Source organism: Elaeis guineensis, chromosome 2 (assembly GCF_000442705.2).
Source record: "Elaeis guineensis isolate ETL-2024a chromosome 2, EG11, whole genome shotgun sequence".
Classification (NCBI taxonomy): Eukaryota; Viridiplantae; Streptophyta; class Magnoliopsida; order Arecales; family Arecaceae; genus Elaeis; species Elaeis guineensis.
In genome coordinates, this window is record NC_025994.2 from 107,908,854 (window position 1) to 107,930,442 (window position 21,589).

Here is a 21,589-nt window from a genome sequence, read left to right on the forward strand (position 1 = left end):
CCGTAGGGGTCCGGACGGAGTCCCCTGCAATTAAAGTCAGGTGCGAAGTCCGGCTCCCGTAGGAGTCCGGATGGATCTTACCGGCGGTTGAAGTCGGCGACGGAGTCCGGCTCCCGTAGGAGTCCGGGCGGAGTCCTCCTTGTGGTTGGAGTCGTGGACGAAGTCCGGCTCCTGTGGGAGTCCGAGCGGAGTCCCCTCGAAGTTGATTCTGCTGAGAACTTCGGCTGTGGGTATTTTATACCCAACACTTATAAAGATAGCAAGCGCTAGCAAAAAAGAGTTCGCTCATTTATATTTTAGACAAAATTTTGACCACCTGCCAAATTGATTCCAATTTGAGAAACTAGTAATCCTAGAAGCAACTTATCATCGTTTTTCTATAATTTCTATACATTTCACATATATTTTATATGATACACTAGTCGAAGACCCGCATATTGCATGGAATCAAATGTAAAAAAATAAAATATATTGATTATATTATATTAAATAATTACATTGAAGAGGTGTTCTTTCAACCCATTTGAGAAGCTAAGTTGGCAATACTCCAATACTCCAATCTATATCTAACCTATTTTCAATCCTACGGCCATACAACCCATAAATGCATCACAATCCCTCAAATGACAAATCAAATATATCTAAACATGTACTGTAACTATACGAACTAACATATTGTTTTTTAATTTTAAAAATAATAACATACAAATTTTTTTAAAAAAAATAATATTTTTATTATTTTTTTAAAATGATATGTTTTGAGATCTAAATCGATCCACCAGATCAGATCAAACTTGATAAATTATCCACAAATAGAACACGGTACTTTGTCGATTTGAAAGCCAAATCTCTGCATTTAATAGCCTCCGAGCAAGTGGACGGGCACGATTTCATTGTCACCCTTTGCTCATCTATGGTGCCTCTGCGAGAACCCTCCCCCCCAGGCCGGAGGAGATAGAAAAGTCCGTAGATTCTTCGCTTACATATTTTTTTATATATTATTATTAATAAAATAATAATATTTTATTATTATTATTAAAATAATTTTTATTATTAATAAAATAATAATATTTTATTATTAATAAAATAATATTTTATTATTAATAATAAATTATTATTATTATTAAAATTATTATTAATAATAAATTAATATTTTAAAATAATATTTTATTATTATTTTAGAAATATTTCTTTTTTAAATAATGCTTTATTATTAATTTTTTGAAATAATTTTTTTAAAAATAATATGTTATTATATAAATAGTATTTTTATATTAATAATCAAAATATTATTTTAAAAAATAATATTTTAAAAAATAATATTGTTATTATTATTTTAAAATTAATATTATTTAACTAATATATTTTAAAATAATATTTTATTATTATTTTTTGAAATAAATTTTTAAAAAATAATATGATATTATATAAATAGTATTTTTAAATTAATAATAAAAATATTATTTTTTAAAATAATATTTTTATTATTATTTTAAAATTAATATTATTTAAAAAATAATAATATTCAAATCATTACAATAATAAAATAATAATAATTTTTTATTTTTTTCCTCCCTCAAATATTTTTTTCTTTTTTCCTTCCCATCCCTTCCTCCCGTTGCCTCCACCCCACCCCCCGCCCCCACCGCGTGAGGCTCAGGTCGCGGCCGTCCGTGCTGCCCCCACCGCGAGCCTACCCCATCGCCGTCATCGCACTCATCGTCTGCACCACATCCGGCTCTACGAGACCACCAAACCCCCTCCCCTCCCCTCCCCTCCCTCGGCTCCAACACCACCAACCCCCTTCACCTCACTTGAGAGCTTTCCAATGCCGATGCTGGCTTTGGTGATGATGGTCCCATCCCTTCCTCCCACCGCCTCCCCTCTGCCTCCACCACGTGAGGCCTAGGCCACGGCTGTCCACGTTGCCCCTACCGCGGCCCCACCCCACTGCCGTCCATGCTGCACTCTCCATCCGCATCGCACCCAACTTCGCACGACCACCAAACCCCTCCCCTCCCCTCCCTCAGCTTCGGCACCACTGATAAGTGGTATATTTTTCAAAATTTTGATCGATGTCATGGACGGTCATGAATAAAAACCAACCAAACTATATAGATAGGGCGAGTATGGATCATTTCCATGGGAACCTAGGGCGATTGTTTTTCTTTTTTTTTTGAAAAAGAAATAAAAGAGAATTGATTGTAGAAGAATTAAAGAAAGAATAAAATAGCAAAAATTTAATTATAAATATAAATTAATTTATGAAAAAAATAAATTAGAGAGATAACCTAGAAATTTCAAATCCACCATGTAAATTAGATTTATTTTCTTTTCTTTTTTATATTGCAATATTAATTCTTGTGATTAGGGTATTAGTATAGCTTATCTCTAAGGGGTACAGACTGTATCAGTAGATCACGGCTCATTCTATTAGAGTATAAACTATCTAAATTCAATTACAAGATATAAGGTTTAATCTAACATATCACAATCTATCTCTCCTAGGCATGTACCATATTCAGGGATCACTGCAAGTCAGTGGAGGGTATAGGTCATATAGGCTAGATCAATACCTTAGAATAAAAAGATATAAAATAAAAGTATAATTTTATTATATAACAATTAAATATAAGAAAAAAATTCATTCACAAGCATCATCGTATTCCTGAATTGAAGGGATTTAGCCACGCATCAAAATCTCTAGCTCCATATTCATCCTTTCTCTTGGATCCCTAAACCTTCCTTATTTTTTTCTCTAATTTTTCTTTGCTTTTCCATTGATTTTTTCTCCTCTCTACTCTTATTCCTGGACCCCCTATTTATAGGTGAATTTTTAACCTTTTTTTGATAGCAAAAGGAGTCCTAAAATCCTTAGAAAATGTATAATACCCATATCATTAATTTCTGACCGTCGAATTTCACTTGGACCACTCAGATCTGTCAAAAAATAGTGTTTTAAATCTTTCTCACGATCGGATATGATAACAGTCATTGGATCGCGAAAAATCTCTTCCACCCGACTGTGAATCGCATCGTGCGCCGTAAAACTGTTCCTGTGGACTGCGCCCTTGAATCCGTGGACCGAGCAACCGATCCACCATGCACTGAAGGCAATAAAATTTATTTTTTAAGATATTTTAGCTTGATTTTTGCTCCAATTTATTTCTGAAAAATAGAAAAAAAATATGCATTAAATTGCTCAATAATTCTTTATCATTTTGGTACTTAAATTGCTTAATTAACTTGATATCTATTTTTCATGAATATGCTTTAATTTTATATTTTTTAAAATTATTTATTTTTATAAAAAAAATCTAATTTATTTATAAAATTAAATTTTTCAGAAGATGTTAGCATCGTAAAATATCAAAAATACTTACAATAAATATAAAAATATACTACTTATCACACCTCCCTACTTGAACTTTGCTCATCTTCGAATAAAAAAAAGATATAGAATTAAGTACCGTTTAACTTAAAATTTTGAATTTCATCAAATAATTTTATAAAGGGCCGCTGATGTTCAGTAGAGCGTGAGTGAGGTATGTCATTGGAGTATTAATAGTAATCAATGTGGGAGTTAAGCCAAAAATACTAAATCTTTTCTGAATTTTTTCTAAATTACTCCTACCTTTATCTCCAAATCATTAACCTTCATATGGACAAGTATATTATTACTTCCATCTTTCATTTTTTTTTTAATATTGTACCGCTATTGAATCCCTTAACCCCTTAAACTTTCTGTTTGACCAATGTAGCGAGTTTTCAGCCAATGACTCCCGAACCAGACGGCTTTAGGGCATTAGGTATAGAATATCCCTTGGATCTACTTACTTGAATCAAATAGGCTACAAGTTAAAACTAGCTTTACAATAAAGCTTCTTTATCCTTCATACCTTTTGATGTGAAACTCAATGCTTGCTTAGGCAAAGAGCCCCGGTTACTCAATATGAAGTACTTGAAATTTTTTTTTTCATATTTTTATATATATATGAAGAAACGTATAGTTACTCTACACAAGTCCATAGGAAGTAAACTCTTTTTTGATGCTGCTAGAAAAATTTAAAAATACTTAAAGAAAATTATTTAAGTTCTAAACTTAACTCTTTATTGAATTTTCTTAATACTTGATCCTTCGATATCTCACAAACTCTCTGATCTGTACATCAATTTTTTTTTTAAAATGCTTGATTTAACTCGATTCTTAAGTGTAATCAGGTGCTTAAATACTAAATACTAACTTACTTGAGAACTTAAAAAAATTTTATTCTCCCCTTCCCAACTTAATCGACATTGTCCTCAATGGAGTAAGAAAAAATAAAAGGTGCATACAAAGAAAAAGAAAAAAGAGAAATGTCAACTGATTCAGAAATTTTTTCGAAATTGATTCTCTCCCCAACTTAGCTAATATTATCCTCAAATCCTTACAAAAGATACGAAGCAAGACTCGATTAACCTAAATAAAATACAAAAGATATTACAAAATAGAAGCTAAAACTGGATTGCCTCCCAAAAAGTGCTAAGTTTATCATCTTCAGTCAGATCACAAGTACTTCCATATAGAGCAGTCCATTATTCATAAAAAAAATGAAGATCAGTTAAAACAAAGTAAAAAAAAGTTTGGATTACCTCCCAAAAAGTGCTAAGTTTCAAATCTTCAGTCGAACGGAACCTGTGATACAGAATCAATCAGAATAAATAGGCTCATGGAGAACCATGGCCTCCTCAATTTCAATAGGTAACTTCAAGAATGGTTTCAATCGTTGTCCATTTACTTTAAAAGTAGCACCATTGCTTGGGTTTTTGATCTCTACAGTCCCATGAGAGAAAACTTCTTTTACTATATAGGACCATGTCCATCTAGATCTAAATTTTTCAGATAAATAAATGTAGCATAGAGTTATACAAAAAAGCTTTTTGACTAGATGAAAATAATTTTCTAAGGATTGCTCGATCATGAAATACCTTAGTTCGTTTTTTAATTGACTTGGCTTTCTCTCTTAAATGAATTCAATGTTGGACAATTGAAAGGCTGATCTCTTTGATGTCAACCATCGTCCAGCTTATGGCTTCCTTATTCTCTCTGAGGCCAGCTAAAAGTTTCTCCTCTTAGGTTTGATCTAGGTCTGATGCGATGATTACAGGTAAGATTTCTGATGGACCTAGAATGCATATTTGAGGTGCTCAGAGAGTGTTTTGAGTTCTAATTTTGGTGCTTCCTCAATCGATGGCTTGTGTATTGGTTCATCCATCATTATAAGTGATTCGATAGATGGTTGCCACTGTGGATGAACTCTCTGATCATTAGATGAAAAAATTTTATAAGCTATTTTAAATTTTTTATCTGATCAGAGATTACAGTCAAAATTTTTTTCTCTTAGGTCAATGGTCTCATAGATCTCATCCTGGATTAGGTTTACATCAACGAATTGGTCCCTTTTATTTTCAAGATTGAAAATATTAAGATCAATGGTCATGTTTCCAAATGAGAGCTTCATGAGTCCATTGTGACAATTGATTAGGACATTGGTGGTTGCTAAGAATGGTCTTCCTAAGATTACTGGGATGTGATCTTTTGGATTAGACACTGGTTCAGTCTCGAGGATCACAAAATTCATAGGATAAATGAAATTGCCGACCTTGATTAACACATCCTCTGCAACTCCTTTAGAGACCCTCACTGATCAATCTACCAGTTACAATGTAATTTCTGTAGGCTTTAATTCTCCTATCTCCAATTTTTTATAAACGAAATAAAGTAAGATGTTTACACTAGCCCCTAAATCTAATAAGGCCCTATCAATGATGGTTTTCCCAATGACACAAGAGATTATTGAAGATCCTGGATCTTTGTACTTAACAGGTATGTGGCTCAACAGAAATGAGCTCACACTGACTGCCAAGAAGGCTTTTTTGAGAATATTGTTGGTCTTCTTCTTTGTGCATAGGTCTTTGAGAAATTTGACGTATGTGGAAACTTGTTGGATCATGTCTAGTAGAGGGATATTTACTTTTACTTGTTTAAATATCTCTAAGATTTGATCCATATGAACTAAATGTCTGTTGGACCTAAGTCTATTTGAAAAAAGAGCTACAAGATTGGTGGGTGATGTCTTGACTTGCTTAAACTCTGAGTTGAATTTTATAAGTGGTTTGGGTATTTCGTCAATCTCTATTGACTTCTTAGACTTATCTGGCTTCTTAAACTCGGTCTAATCGGTCATTTGCTCATGAAATGGTTTAGATAATGGATCATCTTGATCTTCAGGTGTACCGACATGGTTGTCTACTTGTTTTTCAGATCTTAAGGTATGAATTGCATTTAATTATTGATCTGGACTCCTTATTGTGGTCCTTGATTATTCTGGATTTTAGGATTAGCCTCGAGTTGACTCGATAGTTTATTTTTTTCTCTTTCACTCACAGCCGTAGCTAATTGACCTAACTGCATCTCTAAATGGACAATAGCCTGGGAGTTGGAAGTTAAAAGCTGGTCCGTGGTCTGCATGAAGTTACTTAGTATAGTGTTGGTGCTAGCAATCGATTTTGCTCAAATTTTTAGATTCTTTTCTAGCGAGTTAAGACTTTGATCATTACTGAAACCTGATGGATTATTTGATGATTAAGTGAATCTGGGGTTGGACTGAGTGAAAACAGGTCTATTTGAGTTCGACCCTTATGACCAAGAAAAATTGGGATGATTCCTCCATCCTGGATTGTATGTTAGTGTGTAGGGATTATTTGTGGATCTTTGATAGGCTGTGCTCACCTGTGCTACTTCATTCTCGGTTAGACCCATCAAGAAAGGACATCCATTGTGTGGTCTGTGGCATTACACCTATTGCAAATAGATGTTGCAACTTGGTTCACTTAGGTGTGTTCCTTGAGTTCTAGGGCCTCTATCCTACGGATTAAAGATGCAAATTTAGCCTCTTCAGCTAGGGAAGGTTGAATTTGATATACACCCCCTCTTGAAGATGTGAGTCCATCGGGTTCCCTAGTAATCTTCCATTGTAGGCTCTTTTCTACTAGGTCTCTAGAAATTTTCAAGCTTCTATAGGCTCTTTGTTCATGAATTGACCCTGACACATTGATTCTAACATGGTTCTAGAGTTTGGGTCTAGTCCTTCATAAATGATTTAGCACAGCCTTCAAGTTTCTATTTCATAGTGTGGGCATTGACTCAAAAGGTTCTTAAAATGATCAAAGCACTTCCAAAAAGACTCATCGGGTAATTGATAAAATTGATTATTTTCATTCCTAAATTTGGCAGTCTTATGGTGTGGAAATTTTTTTTTCAAGAACACTTTAACAAAACCCTCCCATGTTGCTATGGATTGATTAGGAAGACTGTATAATCATTTTTTGGTACTATTCTTGAGGGCAAAGTTGATCAACCTAAGTTTTACAGCATCCTCAGTGAGTTGTTGGAGCCACATCGTAGCGCATACTTCCTCAAATTTCCTCATAAAAATATATGCATCTTCGATTCCAATAAATTTGGAAAGCATATTTATGATCTGAGGTTTAATTTCAAAATTGGCATCAGTTTAAGGTAGTCAGATATATGAGGGTTGGACTGACCCAACTGGATAGCAAAGGCCTTTCAGTACCCGAGATTCATGTTAGGATTCACCCATGATGGGTTTAAGGTCTACTGGACTCGATGCAAAGTTTAGATCTATTCTCACTAATCGACCAGATATCTTTGTCCAAGAAGAAATTTGAGAATCTTCAGTTATTTTTATAATTTTTTTTTAAAGAGAAGAGGAAAGAGAGATAGATGAGAAAAGAATTCTAAAGATGAGAGCTTAAGGAGTCCTAAATCAAGAGACGGTAGAGAAGAGTGTTTTAATTAGGGTTAATGGTTGTAGGTTAGTAATCAAGTTATGCAGTCAATCCTAACTAAAAGTAACTCTAGATCTAGACAGCTTCTAACTGTCAAGATTATCTTTGAGCACTCCAGATAAAAGACTAGTCACTCAACTGGCCAGGTAAGTATAAGGTTAGTGGGGGTCCCTCTGTTGCTTTCTTTACACACCAACTAAGTTGGCCAGGTAAGTGAACGAAGCTAATTAGATAACCATCTTCCTTCAGGATGTAGTCCCTGAACTACTTTTTTAGACACCAGTCAAACTGACTAACCCTAATCCGGTTCAATTCTTAGGATCCCTTGTCCTATTGAGCTCGAGAGTCCTTAAAAGCCAACGTCTAATTGATTTTAGGTTAAGGTTTAGGTCAATACAGTATGCAGGATGATGATTTATGGGCCAAAAAAGGGTGATAAAATTTTCATCTTATCTTGTTTAGGATTTGTGCTCTTAAAATATTTTATGAATTTATGTGATGCAAGAAGAAAAGATGGTCAGATTTGGTAGTTAGTCAATAATAAATTGATTTGTTTCACTTTTTAGATTTTATGATTAAGTATTTAATTTCCTATGTAGATTATGAGATGTCAATGTAGAGATTTTTTTTAAAAAAAAAATAAGTTTGACTAAGGAACTAAGCAAGTTAAAAAGCAAATAAAAAGAAACTAAGAATAAGACTAAAAAAAAAAATTACTAAAAAAATAATCATAACTAGATCTCCGACAATGGCATCAAAATTTTGATCACTGTCGTAGGCGGTCAAAAATGAAAACCAACTCAAACTATATAGATAGGGTGAGTTGGGATCGTTTCCACGAAAAACTAAGACGATTGTTTTTCTTTTTTTTGAAGAAGAAGAAGAAGAAATAAAAGAGAATTAATTATAGAAAAATTTAAAAAAAATAGCAAGAATTCAATTGTAAATGTAAATTAATTTGTAAAAGAAAACAAGTCGGAGAGATAATCCAAGAATTCCGAACCATCAAGCAAATTAGATTTATTTATTTATTTTTTTATGTTATAATATTAATTCTTGAAATTAGGGTATTAGTATAAATTATCTCTAAGGAGTATGGACTATATCAGTAGATCACAGCTCGTCCTATTAAAGTATAAACTATCTAAATTCAATTATAAGATATAAGATTTTAATCTAACATACCATAATCTATACCCTCTATTGACGTGCCGTGATCTCTGAATATGGTACGTGCCTAGGAGAGATAGATTGTGGTATGTTAGATTAAAATCTTATATCGTGTAGTTGAATTTAGATAGTTTATACTCTAATAGGATGAGTCATGATCTACTGATACAGTCCGTACCCCTTAAAGATAAGCTATACTAATACCCTAATCATAAGAATTAATATTATAATATTAAAATAAATAAATATAATTTATATGGTGGATTCAGAGTTCTTTGATTATCTCTCTGATTTATTTTCTTTCACAAATTAATTTACATTTACAATTGAATTCTTGCTATTTTATTCTTTCTTTAATTTTTTTACAATCAATTTTTTTTATTTTTTTTTCTTCAAAAAAAAAGAAAAACAATCATCCTAGATTTCCATGGAAACGATTCCGACTCATCTTATCTATATAGTTTGAGTTGATTTTTATTCTTGACCACCTACGACAGCGATCAACCACCAACCCCCCTCCTCTCTCCCGACTCTGGCACCACCAACCCTCCTCACCTCACTAGGAGCTTTTCGACACCAACGTCGGCTCCACACATGATCTGGCATAATTAATTTGTGCGAGGGTTCTTGGATCCCAGAGCAAAGAACCACCATCGAAGCTGATGACGGATCGAGAGAAGGCGGAGGCTGGAGGTAAGGGAGAGGCGGTCATTGAAGGTGTCCGATGGTGGCATCGTCATGGCCTTTGTGGAGGATGTAGACGAAGGAGTAAGAGCTCCTTAACCCAATCGGGTGGAAGGCTTAAGCGGCCGAATAGGGAAGCTTAAACGATGCATGGAGTTTTGTAACCACATGCGGTTCGCTCCTTCTTTAAAACCCTCTACGTGATCTATCCTTTTTGAGGTATATATGGTATAATCAAACTCATCTGAGGAGCTGAGTTGACAACACCATAATATCCTTCCATAGAGTATCGTTATATATGTATGTATGTATGTATGTATGTATGTATGTATGTATGTATGTATGTATGTATATATATATATATATATATATATATATATATATATATATATATATATATATATATATATATATATATAATGAGTCTTATATATGGGTATATTTTCATATTTCTCACATTTAGGTAATCTATTAATAATCATTTTTCTTTCATAGTATTTTCTACATTTAGGGATCATAATTTTCAACACGACATGTGATATGACATGAAATTTTTGTGTTAGTGTTGGACTTATATAGGTTGATGTCGAAATCGTATCTATCCATTTATGACATGAAGAATTTTATGATGTATCATATATTAACCTATAAATCCCTTTATGACACGTTTAACCCACATATGAAAAAATATGTAATTTTGTAATTTTTTACAAAGTCAATGATTATTTTTATCTTTTTATTAGAAACCATAAAATAAAATTAAAAAAACATATCAGCCCTCATAAACAGCTATCAAACTCAACTCTTTTTCTCTCTCATTTTAAAAATATGTATTTTATGTAAAACAGATTATTCGTGTTAAATGTGTCGTGTGAACGTGTTAATCCGACACGATATATTTAATAAATGTGTTAAACAGATTCATGTATGTATTGGAGAATTCTGATATGTTTATTAATCGTATCATGTTTATGATCTTCGGTATCATGTTCTTGTCAAAATTGTATCAACACGATTATGACACATGAACATAAATTGCCACCTCTATCTACGTCCCATTTCTGATGATAACCATGCCTTAGATATTGTTTCATGGGGCCATCCTGATAAGATGGTGCTTTGCTTGCACAAGACACCATGATGCCGGGCAACGGTGAGGTGGTGGATAGAAAATGCCACTCACGAAGTCACATACCCAAGAATTTTTTTAAAAAAAATTTAAAATAAAATTTTGAGAAAACATGCACCAAGCATTGTTCTTATATTAGCTACGATACATGTGGAGATGCCCAAGGCTGATAAATATTTTAAGTTATTAATAATTTAAGTTCTACAAAGATGAAAATAATAATTGTAACTAGTTGTTTTTTGTAATGCATTATATCACAATTTTGTCACTTGGTTCAGAAGTATCTCTTTTTCTCTTTGAAGGTTGAAAATGCTTAAAATCTAAAATATACTGAGATATCTTTTCTAAATGGTTTTGGAGTGCAGTCTAATGCATATCAAGAATTTTAAAAGAGAAATCTGGATGTGTTAGCCTTTTGAAAGACAAATCTAATTACGACTATTTTTGAAGTTATTCTTTCATAGTTGTTAGATAGTCGTCTGATTCTATATCTTTTGAGGCCAGGTGTCATGCACCTGGATAAGATTGTTAGAGAATAAGGATAGTCTATAATTTTTTATAGCCAGAACATCTATATAAAAAAGCTAACAGTATTGTGGATTGAATAGCGACATTTGTGGCTAATCACGTGAGCTCAGATATTCCTTCTGAATTTTCTAATATTTTATTTACTGATTCCAATGAATATTTTTACTCTAGATTGGTTTAATAAATCCATTTTTATCCAAAAAAAATTAAAAATTTAAAAAATAAGCCACCTTTATATAATTTGAGGATTTAAGAATTAAGGGATTAAGGAACTAAAGATTATTGGCAACAGCATAAAGCATGTTGAAAATTTTATGTATTCATAGGTGATGAATTTCATTACACATACTAATTTTCTAGGTTTTGACAAGACATTAAGAAAAAAAATATAAATGAATGAAGCTTAATTTATGAAAATAAGTAAAATACCGAAGAGATTGACATTAAAAAAGAGAGGGAATCTATGAGAACAAAACCCCAACAATGCAGCTCGGAAGTTTGCAGTATACAAAGCGAAGCTTGAGGACCACTCGGAAAAAAAGGGCCATGGACATGTGATTGGTAGGTTTCTTCAAACTTGGGATTATAATAGAAAGTTTATCTGGAAATTAAGAATAATCTATAGTACCATTTAACCAGTAGATCGAACTAAGCATAAGAAATTTCGTATATGTCACACCCTATGAGAACAAAAGCAGCAATAAGTATATTCGTTTTGAACCATATGCAAAATCTGCAAGCATGCTCGAAGTATCAGACCTGGAAAAAGAAAAAACTGTAAACTGCAGCACAGCAGCTGTCAATAACAAAACAATGCATACAAAAATAGCCTATTAACATTATCACGTTTCTATCATTGAACAGAGTGCTGCAGCATGACTCTTGGTTTGTAAGATTGGGAACAAATAATGCTCCCATTAATGGATGAGCACAGGAGGATGAAGGATTAATGAATCTTTAGCAACCAGAACAGCTAGTTGATCATGATCAGCAGAAGCAGAGTAATCAAAGGCTCAAGGTGAACTAAGGCGTCAAGGTCTCTTAGAGCCTAAGCACATGGCATAGTATGAGGCATGTGATTTTGAATGAAGCGAGCCATAGAAAAAACGCGCGCGCGCGCACACACACACACACATATATATATATATATATATATATATATATATATGTATGTATAATCATAAAAAATAATGAATGCATTGTATTAAATACATTCAAGCTATCAATATACTAACAGAAGTTAACAAGAAAGAGTATAAATGGTCACCTCGTAGTATAATATGATTATTTCGACAGCAGCAAGAACAGCGGGAGAGGAGAGGCATGCTGGCCTGTTGCTGCGGAAAGCTCAGGAAAGGAGAGATGGGAGATGGATAAGGCCGTAACAAAGCCCAGCCCTAGATCTGATCCACTTTCTTTTCCTTTTCCTGTAACTAAAGAAGCCACTCGGTTGTTTGATGGATGGGTGAGATTTGTGCCTGCATCTCATTTAAATAAGCTTGCCCTGGGACCAAAGCGAAGCGCTTGAGGTGCGCCACGCTGACGCCTTGGAGCTAGGCGAGCTTTTTCACAATAGTGAGCCCAAGATGATCAGAATTGCAAATCACCACCTTACTCCTTCACCATGTGCTTATCGTATGCATCGAGTTTATTTATTTTATTGAATCCATTAATAGCCCCTTGAACCCTAAATAGGCACATGTGTTAGAAGTTTAAGAGGCCTTCTCTTTGATAGAAAAACCCTTCTCTAATTGAGGTTAACATGTGCTTTATTTGGTTGGTGATAAATGAATGAAGCAATTTATTGGGAGAAGAGAACAGAAAGAAAATTTTCAATTTTCTTCTGTTTTAGTTGAATTGGATAATTTAATTAAGGTTTGATAAATTGATATATGATTGAGCTAACCAAATGCATCTGCCCTTTTTTTTTTTTTTTTTTTACAAAATAACTATTGACAATTTAAAGAAAATTTAGGATTTTTTTTCAGAAAAATTGAACTATTTTATCCTTAATAGGTCCCACCAAAGCTTGCTACGCTTTGCTTCTCTCCCTTATGAAAACCTTATGGAGTAGTTGACATTCTACAAGCAACTCGTGAGTTTACAAAGTTGAGAACCCTAAACATCCATTTTTCACGCACTTTCTTTATACTACTATGACGACGACAATTTACTCTTATCCCAGTGACAATAAACTGGCTACTAATTCATCGTATAGGTAAAAAGCGGCGTGCTGTATGACGTATTAATTTGGTAAGATAGTATGGCATTTGATTATATAAATCACCTGTTCTGCTTAAAAGCAATCACAACATATGCAGGGAGACGGAGGCAACGAATTTATTTAAAAAAAATTAATAATACAAGCAGGGGCACTGTGTGTGTGTGCGCGCGCGCGCGCGCGCGTGAGAGAGAGAGAGAGAGAGAAGGGTCAAATATTATCAAACAGTTACTTCTCCGATATATGTGTACTTTGCTCAATACCCTCCATGTCATGACAGAATATTTTTCACATCAGAATATAATCAGCACCATGCACTAGATTCTTGCATCCATGACCAGCACGAAAAATAACATTTAAAGTTTTGGCCATTCTAACAACATAAATCTAAGAAATTTGTTGTCACGATACGTTATACCTGAGGCAACCAATATTGTGATACATAACACTAATCAATGTGTTCACCTGAAGGGAAAACGTGAAATGCAGGTGCAGAAATGCCAAGGTGGAGGTGAAGCTAAGACGAGTTTCCCGCAGATAATTCATCTAATTGTGTAAACATTGAAGTATTTGTTAGGCCCAAAGGAACAAAAAGACATATATATACATATAAATTCATACATGGAAAAATATATATGCAGCTATCGCCCTTACAGGAACAAGTTTGTATCATAGTGCGCAAATATAACTCCCAGAAAACAAATCATGGGCCAATTGAATGGAGCACTGTATCTTGCCTACTCTGACATACCTCTATATGCATCACCTTTGACAGCTCCAGGAGTAATGACCGCAAGAATCACAAATCCACCAAGAAGTACAAGCAATATTCCTAAGGAGTTGATTAAAAATGCCTCATTTGAGTAGCGTGATATCACGCTGCTGCTCTGAAGAAATGTAGCCTTCTCTAGGAGGCCAGTAGCAGCAGAAGCAAGAGCAAGAGCATATATGTATGCCCCGAAAAATACATGCCAAGGAAGTAAAAAAGCTCTGCCATGTCTTGAGCCACCAGGATACCAGAATGTCACAAATCCAGATCCCCACTGCACATAGATGATAGCTACAATCACTTGGGGAACAAAAATGAATTCAAACATAAAATGGTTGAATGTTAACCGAAAGAACCCCAAAAGCACCTGAATGCCAAATAGTAACAGACATGCGAGGCCCAACCAAGAGTGCAGGCTATAAAAGTTGTCAATTCCCTTGTCATTATGGAATTTTAAAGCTGCCCATACGCCAATTAAAGCCAAACATAAGGCAAGGAACTGTATTGTAAGATGCACCATCTTTTTGAAATTCTTCGTTCCTGTGATTGTCTTGTATGCTAATAAAGCTGCAGTCACCCCATTGCAATCATTGATGCAGGAAGAATGAAGAAAAAAAAGCAAGACTAGAGATTAACATATGGCACCACTGCAGGTTATGACAAAGATATTCAAATGAATGGATGTGACCCATAGATGAATGGATGTGATCCATTTCTAAAAGAACTGCATGGGTATCCTCTAGCTTTCTTGAATTCTCAAACACATCTTGAATTCAAAGAGGAAAAGCTCTGAGTTCTGTTTTAGTACTTAAACTAATAATTCAGGACTTTCAATAGAAGATCTTATTTCTTTCAATGGCTGAAATTATGCATGGAATTATCTGCACAAATATGTGGAATATCTTTGCACACAATACATGTGGTAATAATTTCTTTCATTATCCTTGCTTCCCCCAAAAAAATTTGTGGTCCATGTATGACAAAATGTAATTAGCCATTTAGTGAACCAAGAAAACCAAAAGAAGTTTTAGTACTTGTTTAACAATGATAACATATAATGATAACGGTGGTGATAATGATGATGATAGAGACAATAACAATAAGATGTAATCGTCTGCCTATGACATAATCTTCCTACTTTTCTTCTCTGAAATAGATGGAATCCAAATGAAACCAATTCAAAAGTTCCCATAGTGAAAGTTTGCTGGTCTTTAACCCTCTCTAATATCAGGATCCAACAGTTCAGAATATTTGGGCACATCATTTTTTCCCATGGTGGTTACAAATTCAGAATTATTAAAGAAAAATCAGATGAGACCATGAGAGAATAGATTAGATCTTTTCTTCAAATTAGGTTGCAACTAAGAGTTGTGCAATCTGATCATATCTATATCTATTGATTGATCCAAGTATAAGTAGGGAAAATTTTAATAAGAAACAAAGGAGAGAGCATAACAATTTAGATTGCCGCATATGAAGCTTTTATTTTTTAAGCAGCAGATCAAATAGTTTGTATCAGATTTAAGTTGATCTGGTGGTTTTTGTAAAAAGTGCTGCAGCATGTTCTACGCATTCCGAGTATGTGAATTTTGTTTTTATGAATCATTACTGTTCCAATAAGACATGCATGACTTCTGCTCCACCTCCTAATTTATGTAGCAAACAACCTTTCAATCCAGTAAGTCAGGAATGTTGTTACATATATCTTACCAACCACCATAGAAAGAGGCCAATCAACAGGAATAAAATGTAAAGCCCACTGCACATACAGCTGACAATTATCTATTTTGCACATAAGCCAGAGAACCAGAATTCAACACCAAGACATATAATATGAAAGCTACCTACCAGACAAGTTGTCAGATAATAGTGCTATTCTCATCAGAAACAATGCAACTTATGTATGCCATAGTCCTTAAGGTGGCATTGCCATCTTTTACTTAAACCTATAGGTTTAATTTTTAATAAAGAAATATTAAATCTAAAACATTTCACAGCAATCAAATTCTCAGCATTAAAATGTATTCACTTAAGCAAGAAATGAGTGAGACAACTATTTAGGACAAAATAATAATATTGAAATGCTTGTGGATATATCATTTATATATTTTGGCAGACAATTTAGCACTATAAACCAAACAATCAACTTTCATGAAGAACACTCCTGCCAATACGATCAAGATATCTTTTGTGAATCTTATGTTAAGTTAAAATATGGTATAGAGGCAGAATTTCTTTACCTTCACCATTCAAAAGGATGAGTCCAATCACCATAAGTACAGGATGGACCTGCAAGGATGTGATTCTATTAACATTAGCATCAACGAAATAATATCTTATGAGTTTATCATATGGATAAATAAAATCAGCTTTGCTCCATATAAATTAAATTATGCAGGCACAAACTACATAGTGTAAACTCCCTACACTAAGAGGTTCAGACAACAATTAACATAGAAGTCATCAACCAGAATGATGGAAAAAGTAGTTGGTCAGAAAGGAAAAAACAAAAGAAAAGAAAAATCAGATTTGAACAATCCACATAAAAAATGTCAACTCCAAAGAAAAAAAAAAAGATAACTCGTAGTTCTTGTTTATATAAATACACAGATGAAAAGTTGCATAATCAATTTTTTGCTGTAGTTTATGATGATATCAATACGCATTTGATTTACTAACTGTAGCTCTTCTGCATGTCACAAAGAAGGTGTTCACAAAAGGCCCGCCGGTATCAGAAAAACTGACAAGTAAACAGGTAAGAAAAGGTGCAAAGAAAGTGGTTCACAGAAATAATTGAAGAACAAGTAAATCTAGTGCACACAGTTAGGGACTGATTAGTGTTGGTCATGCATCTAGGGGATGACCCAGATAGAGAAGGATGGTATAATCTAAACCCCAGCTAGTTTGCTGGCATATATGATTACATGCACATGGTCAAAACCAACTCTGTCAAGGCATCAACCCAAACATGCACAGAGGTACCGTGGCACAGACCAAGATGAGTGCTGCCATAAATAGAAGTGCACATGTACAGTAAATGCTTATACAATAATTAAACAATTAAGAAATATACCTAAGGCATTCCGAACATCTTCCTGCATACAGAAGCTTGTGGCAATACCAATTTCTACAGTTTTTTTTTTTTAATGTTTTGTCCATTGCCTTGTAGGCATGCAGTTTTGTGCACAATTAACTACTTTTGATACTCCTCTGGTCAAAGTCCCTATATTTCTTCTTTTTATTTATTTTTTTATTTTTTTATTTTGGGGGGTTAGTTCTGTTAACCGATGTCATTTTCTAGCAGTCCAACGAAACATCATCCCAACATATTGTAGTAGTACAAAGAGATGCCCTAACCCTAGCTGACATTTGTGCATCTTTCCGTAGAAAGAGGCTATGATTCATTGGAGATCAATAAGACACTGTATCCAATCTCTCCCTATTTTCACTGGAGGGGATTAAATCCATGTCATGGCAAAGAACAAATCAATATTAGGACAAATTATTATAGGATCAATGTCATCATTCAAGCTTCGTAACATTAATTCTCAACCCTCTCCCCTTCGAGCTTGGATCTGACATCAATAGCATTCATCAATCGCATTCATATGACAACTCAGGAAAATTGTGCAGCCGATGCCACAGAATCATTTAAATATAATCTTTAATTCCAATAAATCTTATTAAAAATTAGAAGTTATGACCAATGTTCCCTAAGTCTTCTCATATAGCTTAATTATCATATAACAATACAAAATTAGCCAAAAAAATCTGCTCATGCATCAATCATGCTCACTATAGTCACCTGAAAGTCGAAGAACATATCGTATCAAAACTCTTGTAGCCGCTAGCAAAGATTAAGATGGAAAATTCCATGCTATTAAATTGTCCACATCGGGACCTGAGAGACTTCTCTTGCAATATCACTGAGACATAATACCAGACCCCGCCAAGCAGGATTTCTCAGCGCGTACACTCGAAATCAAAACTACACGGAACAACTGTAAGAGGACAGTCTACTACACTATATAATCAGAATGAGGATATTTCTTTGAATTAGATGAAATCCAATAAGCAATCGACAACTTCTTTCGCATTGCGAGCTTAGCTTCAATTCATGTTTAAGTTGGGCACAAATAGTTCGTCTCTTGCCATCCAAAATTCAAGCCACACACAATTAAACAAGAACAAAAAATCTTGTCTTCTAGACAGCAAGATTAACCAAGTCCTCAATCTGAATTCAGAGTCGCAACGATAAAAATAACCGAAGGCGATCTACAAAATAGGAAAAGATTGAGAGGGGAATGGCGAGGGTTTACATTGAAGATGAGATCCTTGTTGTCGGAGATGAGGGCCATTCCTCCCCGGAAATGCATCGCCCAGGTGATGACCAGAGCCGCAGCAGTGACCCCCATCAGCCGGATCACCAGCACTATCGAAAATCGGACCGCCGGAGCCGCCGCCATTTTTCTTTTTCTTCCAATCGCGTGGCTAGAGATGGAAGCAGGCAAGAGGCAAGATGGAGGAAGAGATGGAATCGATGGGCGGGCCCTTCGGCTGAACTGCTGCTGGAGCGAAGCTGTGAGATCTTTTGGTCCTCGCGGAAGCCTGATCGGGATTGGAAACGTGGAAAACCGGAAAACCGCTTCGCTAAAGCAGTGGGACGTGGATGGTTCCACTTTGATGGCTTGCGGACAAAGAAACGGGTTGGCCCAGGTTGCTAAAATGAGCCATGTGTCAGTTTGATCTAATCTAATCTGAACCCAAACGATACATATAATATTCGTAGAGTTTATAAATTTATAGTGCATCAGTTTGTCTTTGTTGTGGATGCTTGAAAATTTTTTTAGGTTGCATCTACTGATATTACATTCGATAGCTGATAATCTATCTAAATTATTGATAATTTAATATAATAATTTAAATTATTATATTTAATATATATTTTTTTATAATAATTCAAATTATCTCATGAGAGACGATCTGAATTACTTTGAAGAGAGATGGCTATCTAGATTACTAAGATAATATTACAATAAAAATTTTAGACAAAATTATCTCAAAAAAAATCATACAAAATCCATTATCTAACCCTCTCCCTCCCTCTCTCCCTCACCCGCACCCTCATCCCCCTGTTAGATGTATGACCTGAAAATCTAATTGTTGGCTGACACATTATATTTTTTCAAGACATAAGTTTGTACTTGATTTATTTAAATTAAAAATATGGATAATTATTTTCATTCTAGAGTAATGTGTCTAGAATTATCCAAAAAAATTAATGGTCAATGAAACATATTTTAAGAGTTAAAAATTTAAGACATCTATCATTATAGATTAATTCCTAAATACTTTCGATCGATGATCATCATGGGGATGATAATTGATTCGACTAAACTAATGCACGGATTGCTTTTCTTTAGGTAGATGAGTCTTGATTCTATACTATAGGGACACTGAAGTGAGAGTACAGGTGGTTGTTAGAGAATAACGGTATTGAGCGTAACCAAAAAACGAGAAGTCACATGAATGCCTATTCACTCGTCAGTGACCTCTTGATGTTATAGTTGTGTGAATGGTTCTTTAATCTGCGGTGCTCGACCGTTCACCTTAAGAGTGCTGTAGTTTGACTACACCATAACTCGATCTCCTAGTCATATGGAGTCTTGAGGTATATGTTGGCTATAGTATGTTCATTATAAGAATTGGATTGTACTCAAATGAGATATGTCGGCCTTAATAGTTGAAATGTAGTACTATGCGACCTAAGAGGCTGAGTCCATAAAACTGTGGCTACAGTAGCGTGATTATGAAAAGAAATTTTCATGAAATTCATGATTGGACTCGAGCTTATTAAGTCTGGCATATAACAGATGCTTAGATTTTGATGAGATTTCATGACCCACATCCTATCGAGACTTTCGATAGAAGAACTTGATTACATGATAACTACACTTAGAGGTTCATCTTTCTGCTCTGTTGGATTGCCACTATATGCTACTCGATATCATTGGTGAATTGTGAAAACTAACTAAGATCATTTTCGAATCAGTGATCCTTATTGAGATGAGTTGGAATTGTTCCAACCCATCAAAAGGAATTTCGATGATACTGTGATGGAAATCACGATATATCTCACTACCAGATAGAATAGACTTGAGAGGTCACACACAAAAGGAGTATGACCTAATCAACGGCTTGGATCATTATCAAATTATCAATTGGATTGATGGTTTGCATTTAGAAACTACTAATTTGTAAGAGTTACAAATTTAGTAACCGTTAATTATTAGTAAAGGGACTTAATTGTAAGTGTTGTAATATAATTGGGTCTGATTAAATTATGGATCAAGTCTTAATTAATTTAAATCAGATTTAATTTAATTGAGCTTGATTTAATTTAAGATTAATTGAATTTAATTATTCAAGTTGGACTTTATTTACACTCCTGATTAGATCAGGATTGACAGTCTTTTCGAATTTAATTCAAATCGGATTTAAATTGGATTCGAATCAAACCCAAATTGAATCCAATCGAAATGAGTCACCTAAGCCTACTTTTACTAGGCTTCTTTTTTATCTTTCACACAGAAAGAGAGAATGGGGCGTTGATCTTCAGGCCCTTCTCTTGTGCGTACGTGAAAGGAGAGGAGGCACAAGTTGGCACCTCCCCTTCTGGATTAGGACTCTTTACAGATAAGAATCGAATTCAAATTTGATTTGAATTACATCAAATCTGATCCTTATCTGGAAATAGTTATGGGAATTGAGATAATTTTGTGCGACAAAATTAGTAGATGGGAAGGGGCATGCATGGGGTTTCATAAAATAAGAGATCTTGCCGTAAGTTCTTTCTTCCTTCTCTTCTCAACGCCACTCCTCCCCCTTGCTTCCACATCCCAACGCCCCATCTCCCTCTAGATAGGATATGAGCGAGAGATTAGAGAGAGAGGAAGGGAAGAAAAATAGTTTTTCTTCTCTTCTTAGTGATCCTGAACAAATCCCATCATATCAGCATGAAGGGTTCGCACAGCAGATTTTTTTCTTCTGAATGTTGAAGGATTCCAGATCCAAATCAAAGAGCGAGACCTATAAGGTGCTAGCACTCTGATGGCCTTCGGTGCTCCGGTAAAGCCATCTCCGTGTGGATACCAGCAGAGGTTGAATGCTTGCGCAGCTACTATGAAATCTCGAGCATCCGCAAGATCCAATCCGAGTAAGACAATGGAAAGCAATT

At 34.5% G+C, this 21,589-nt stretch overlaps 1 protein-coding gene across 1 annotated transcript; it reads right to left on the bottom strand.

Annotated features, from left to right (window-relative positions):
- Positions 1–14,089: 14,089 nt before the first annotated feature.
- On the bottom strand, positions 14,090–18,995 carry LOC105047635 (transmembrane ascorbate ferrireductase 2). The gene is made up of 4 exons (XM_029265727.2): positions 18,672–18,995; positions 16,593–16,641; positions 14,720–14,919; positions 14,090–14,626 (listed from the first exon to the last, which is right to left on the bottom strand). The coding sequence occupies exons 1-4, from the start codon at positions 18,816–18,818 to the stop codon at positions 14,321–14,323; spliced, it is 702 nt and encodes a 233-aa protein (XP_029121560.1). The 5' UTR covers positions 18,819–18,995; the 3' UTR covers positions 14,090–14,320.
- Between the last annotated feature and the right edge of the window lie 2,594 nt (positions 18,996–21,589).

What these genes read in the sequence shown, in the direction of transcription:
- LOC105047635 (XM_029265727.2), bottom strand. Translation starts at nt 18,818, where the DNA reads ATGGCGGCGGCTCCGGCGGTCCGATTTTCGATAGTGCTGGTGATCCGG. An exon ending in CATCCTTTTGAATGGTGAAG is followed by an intron (nt 14,920 to 16,592) that starts GTAAAGAAATTC and finishes GGGTGACTGCAG; the next exon opens with CTTTATTAGCATACAAGACA. An exon ending in TGTTACTATTTGGCATTCAG is followed by an intron (nt 14,627 to 14,719) that starts GTGCTTTTGGGG and finishes ATCTATGTGCAG; the next exon opens with TGGGGATCTGGATTTGTGAC.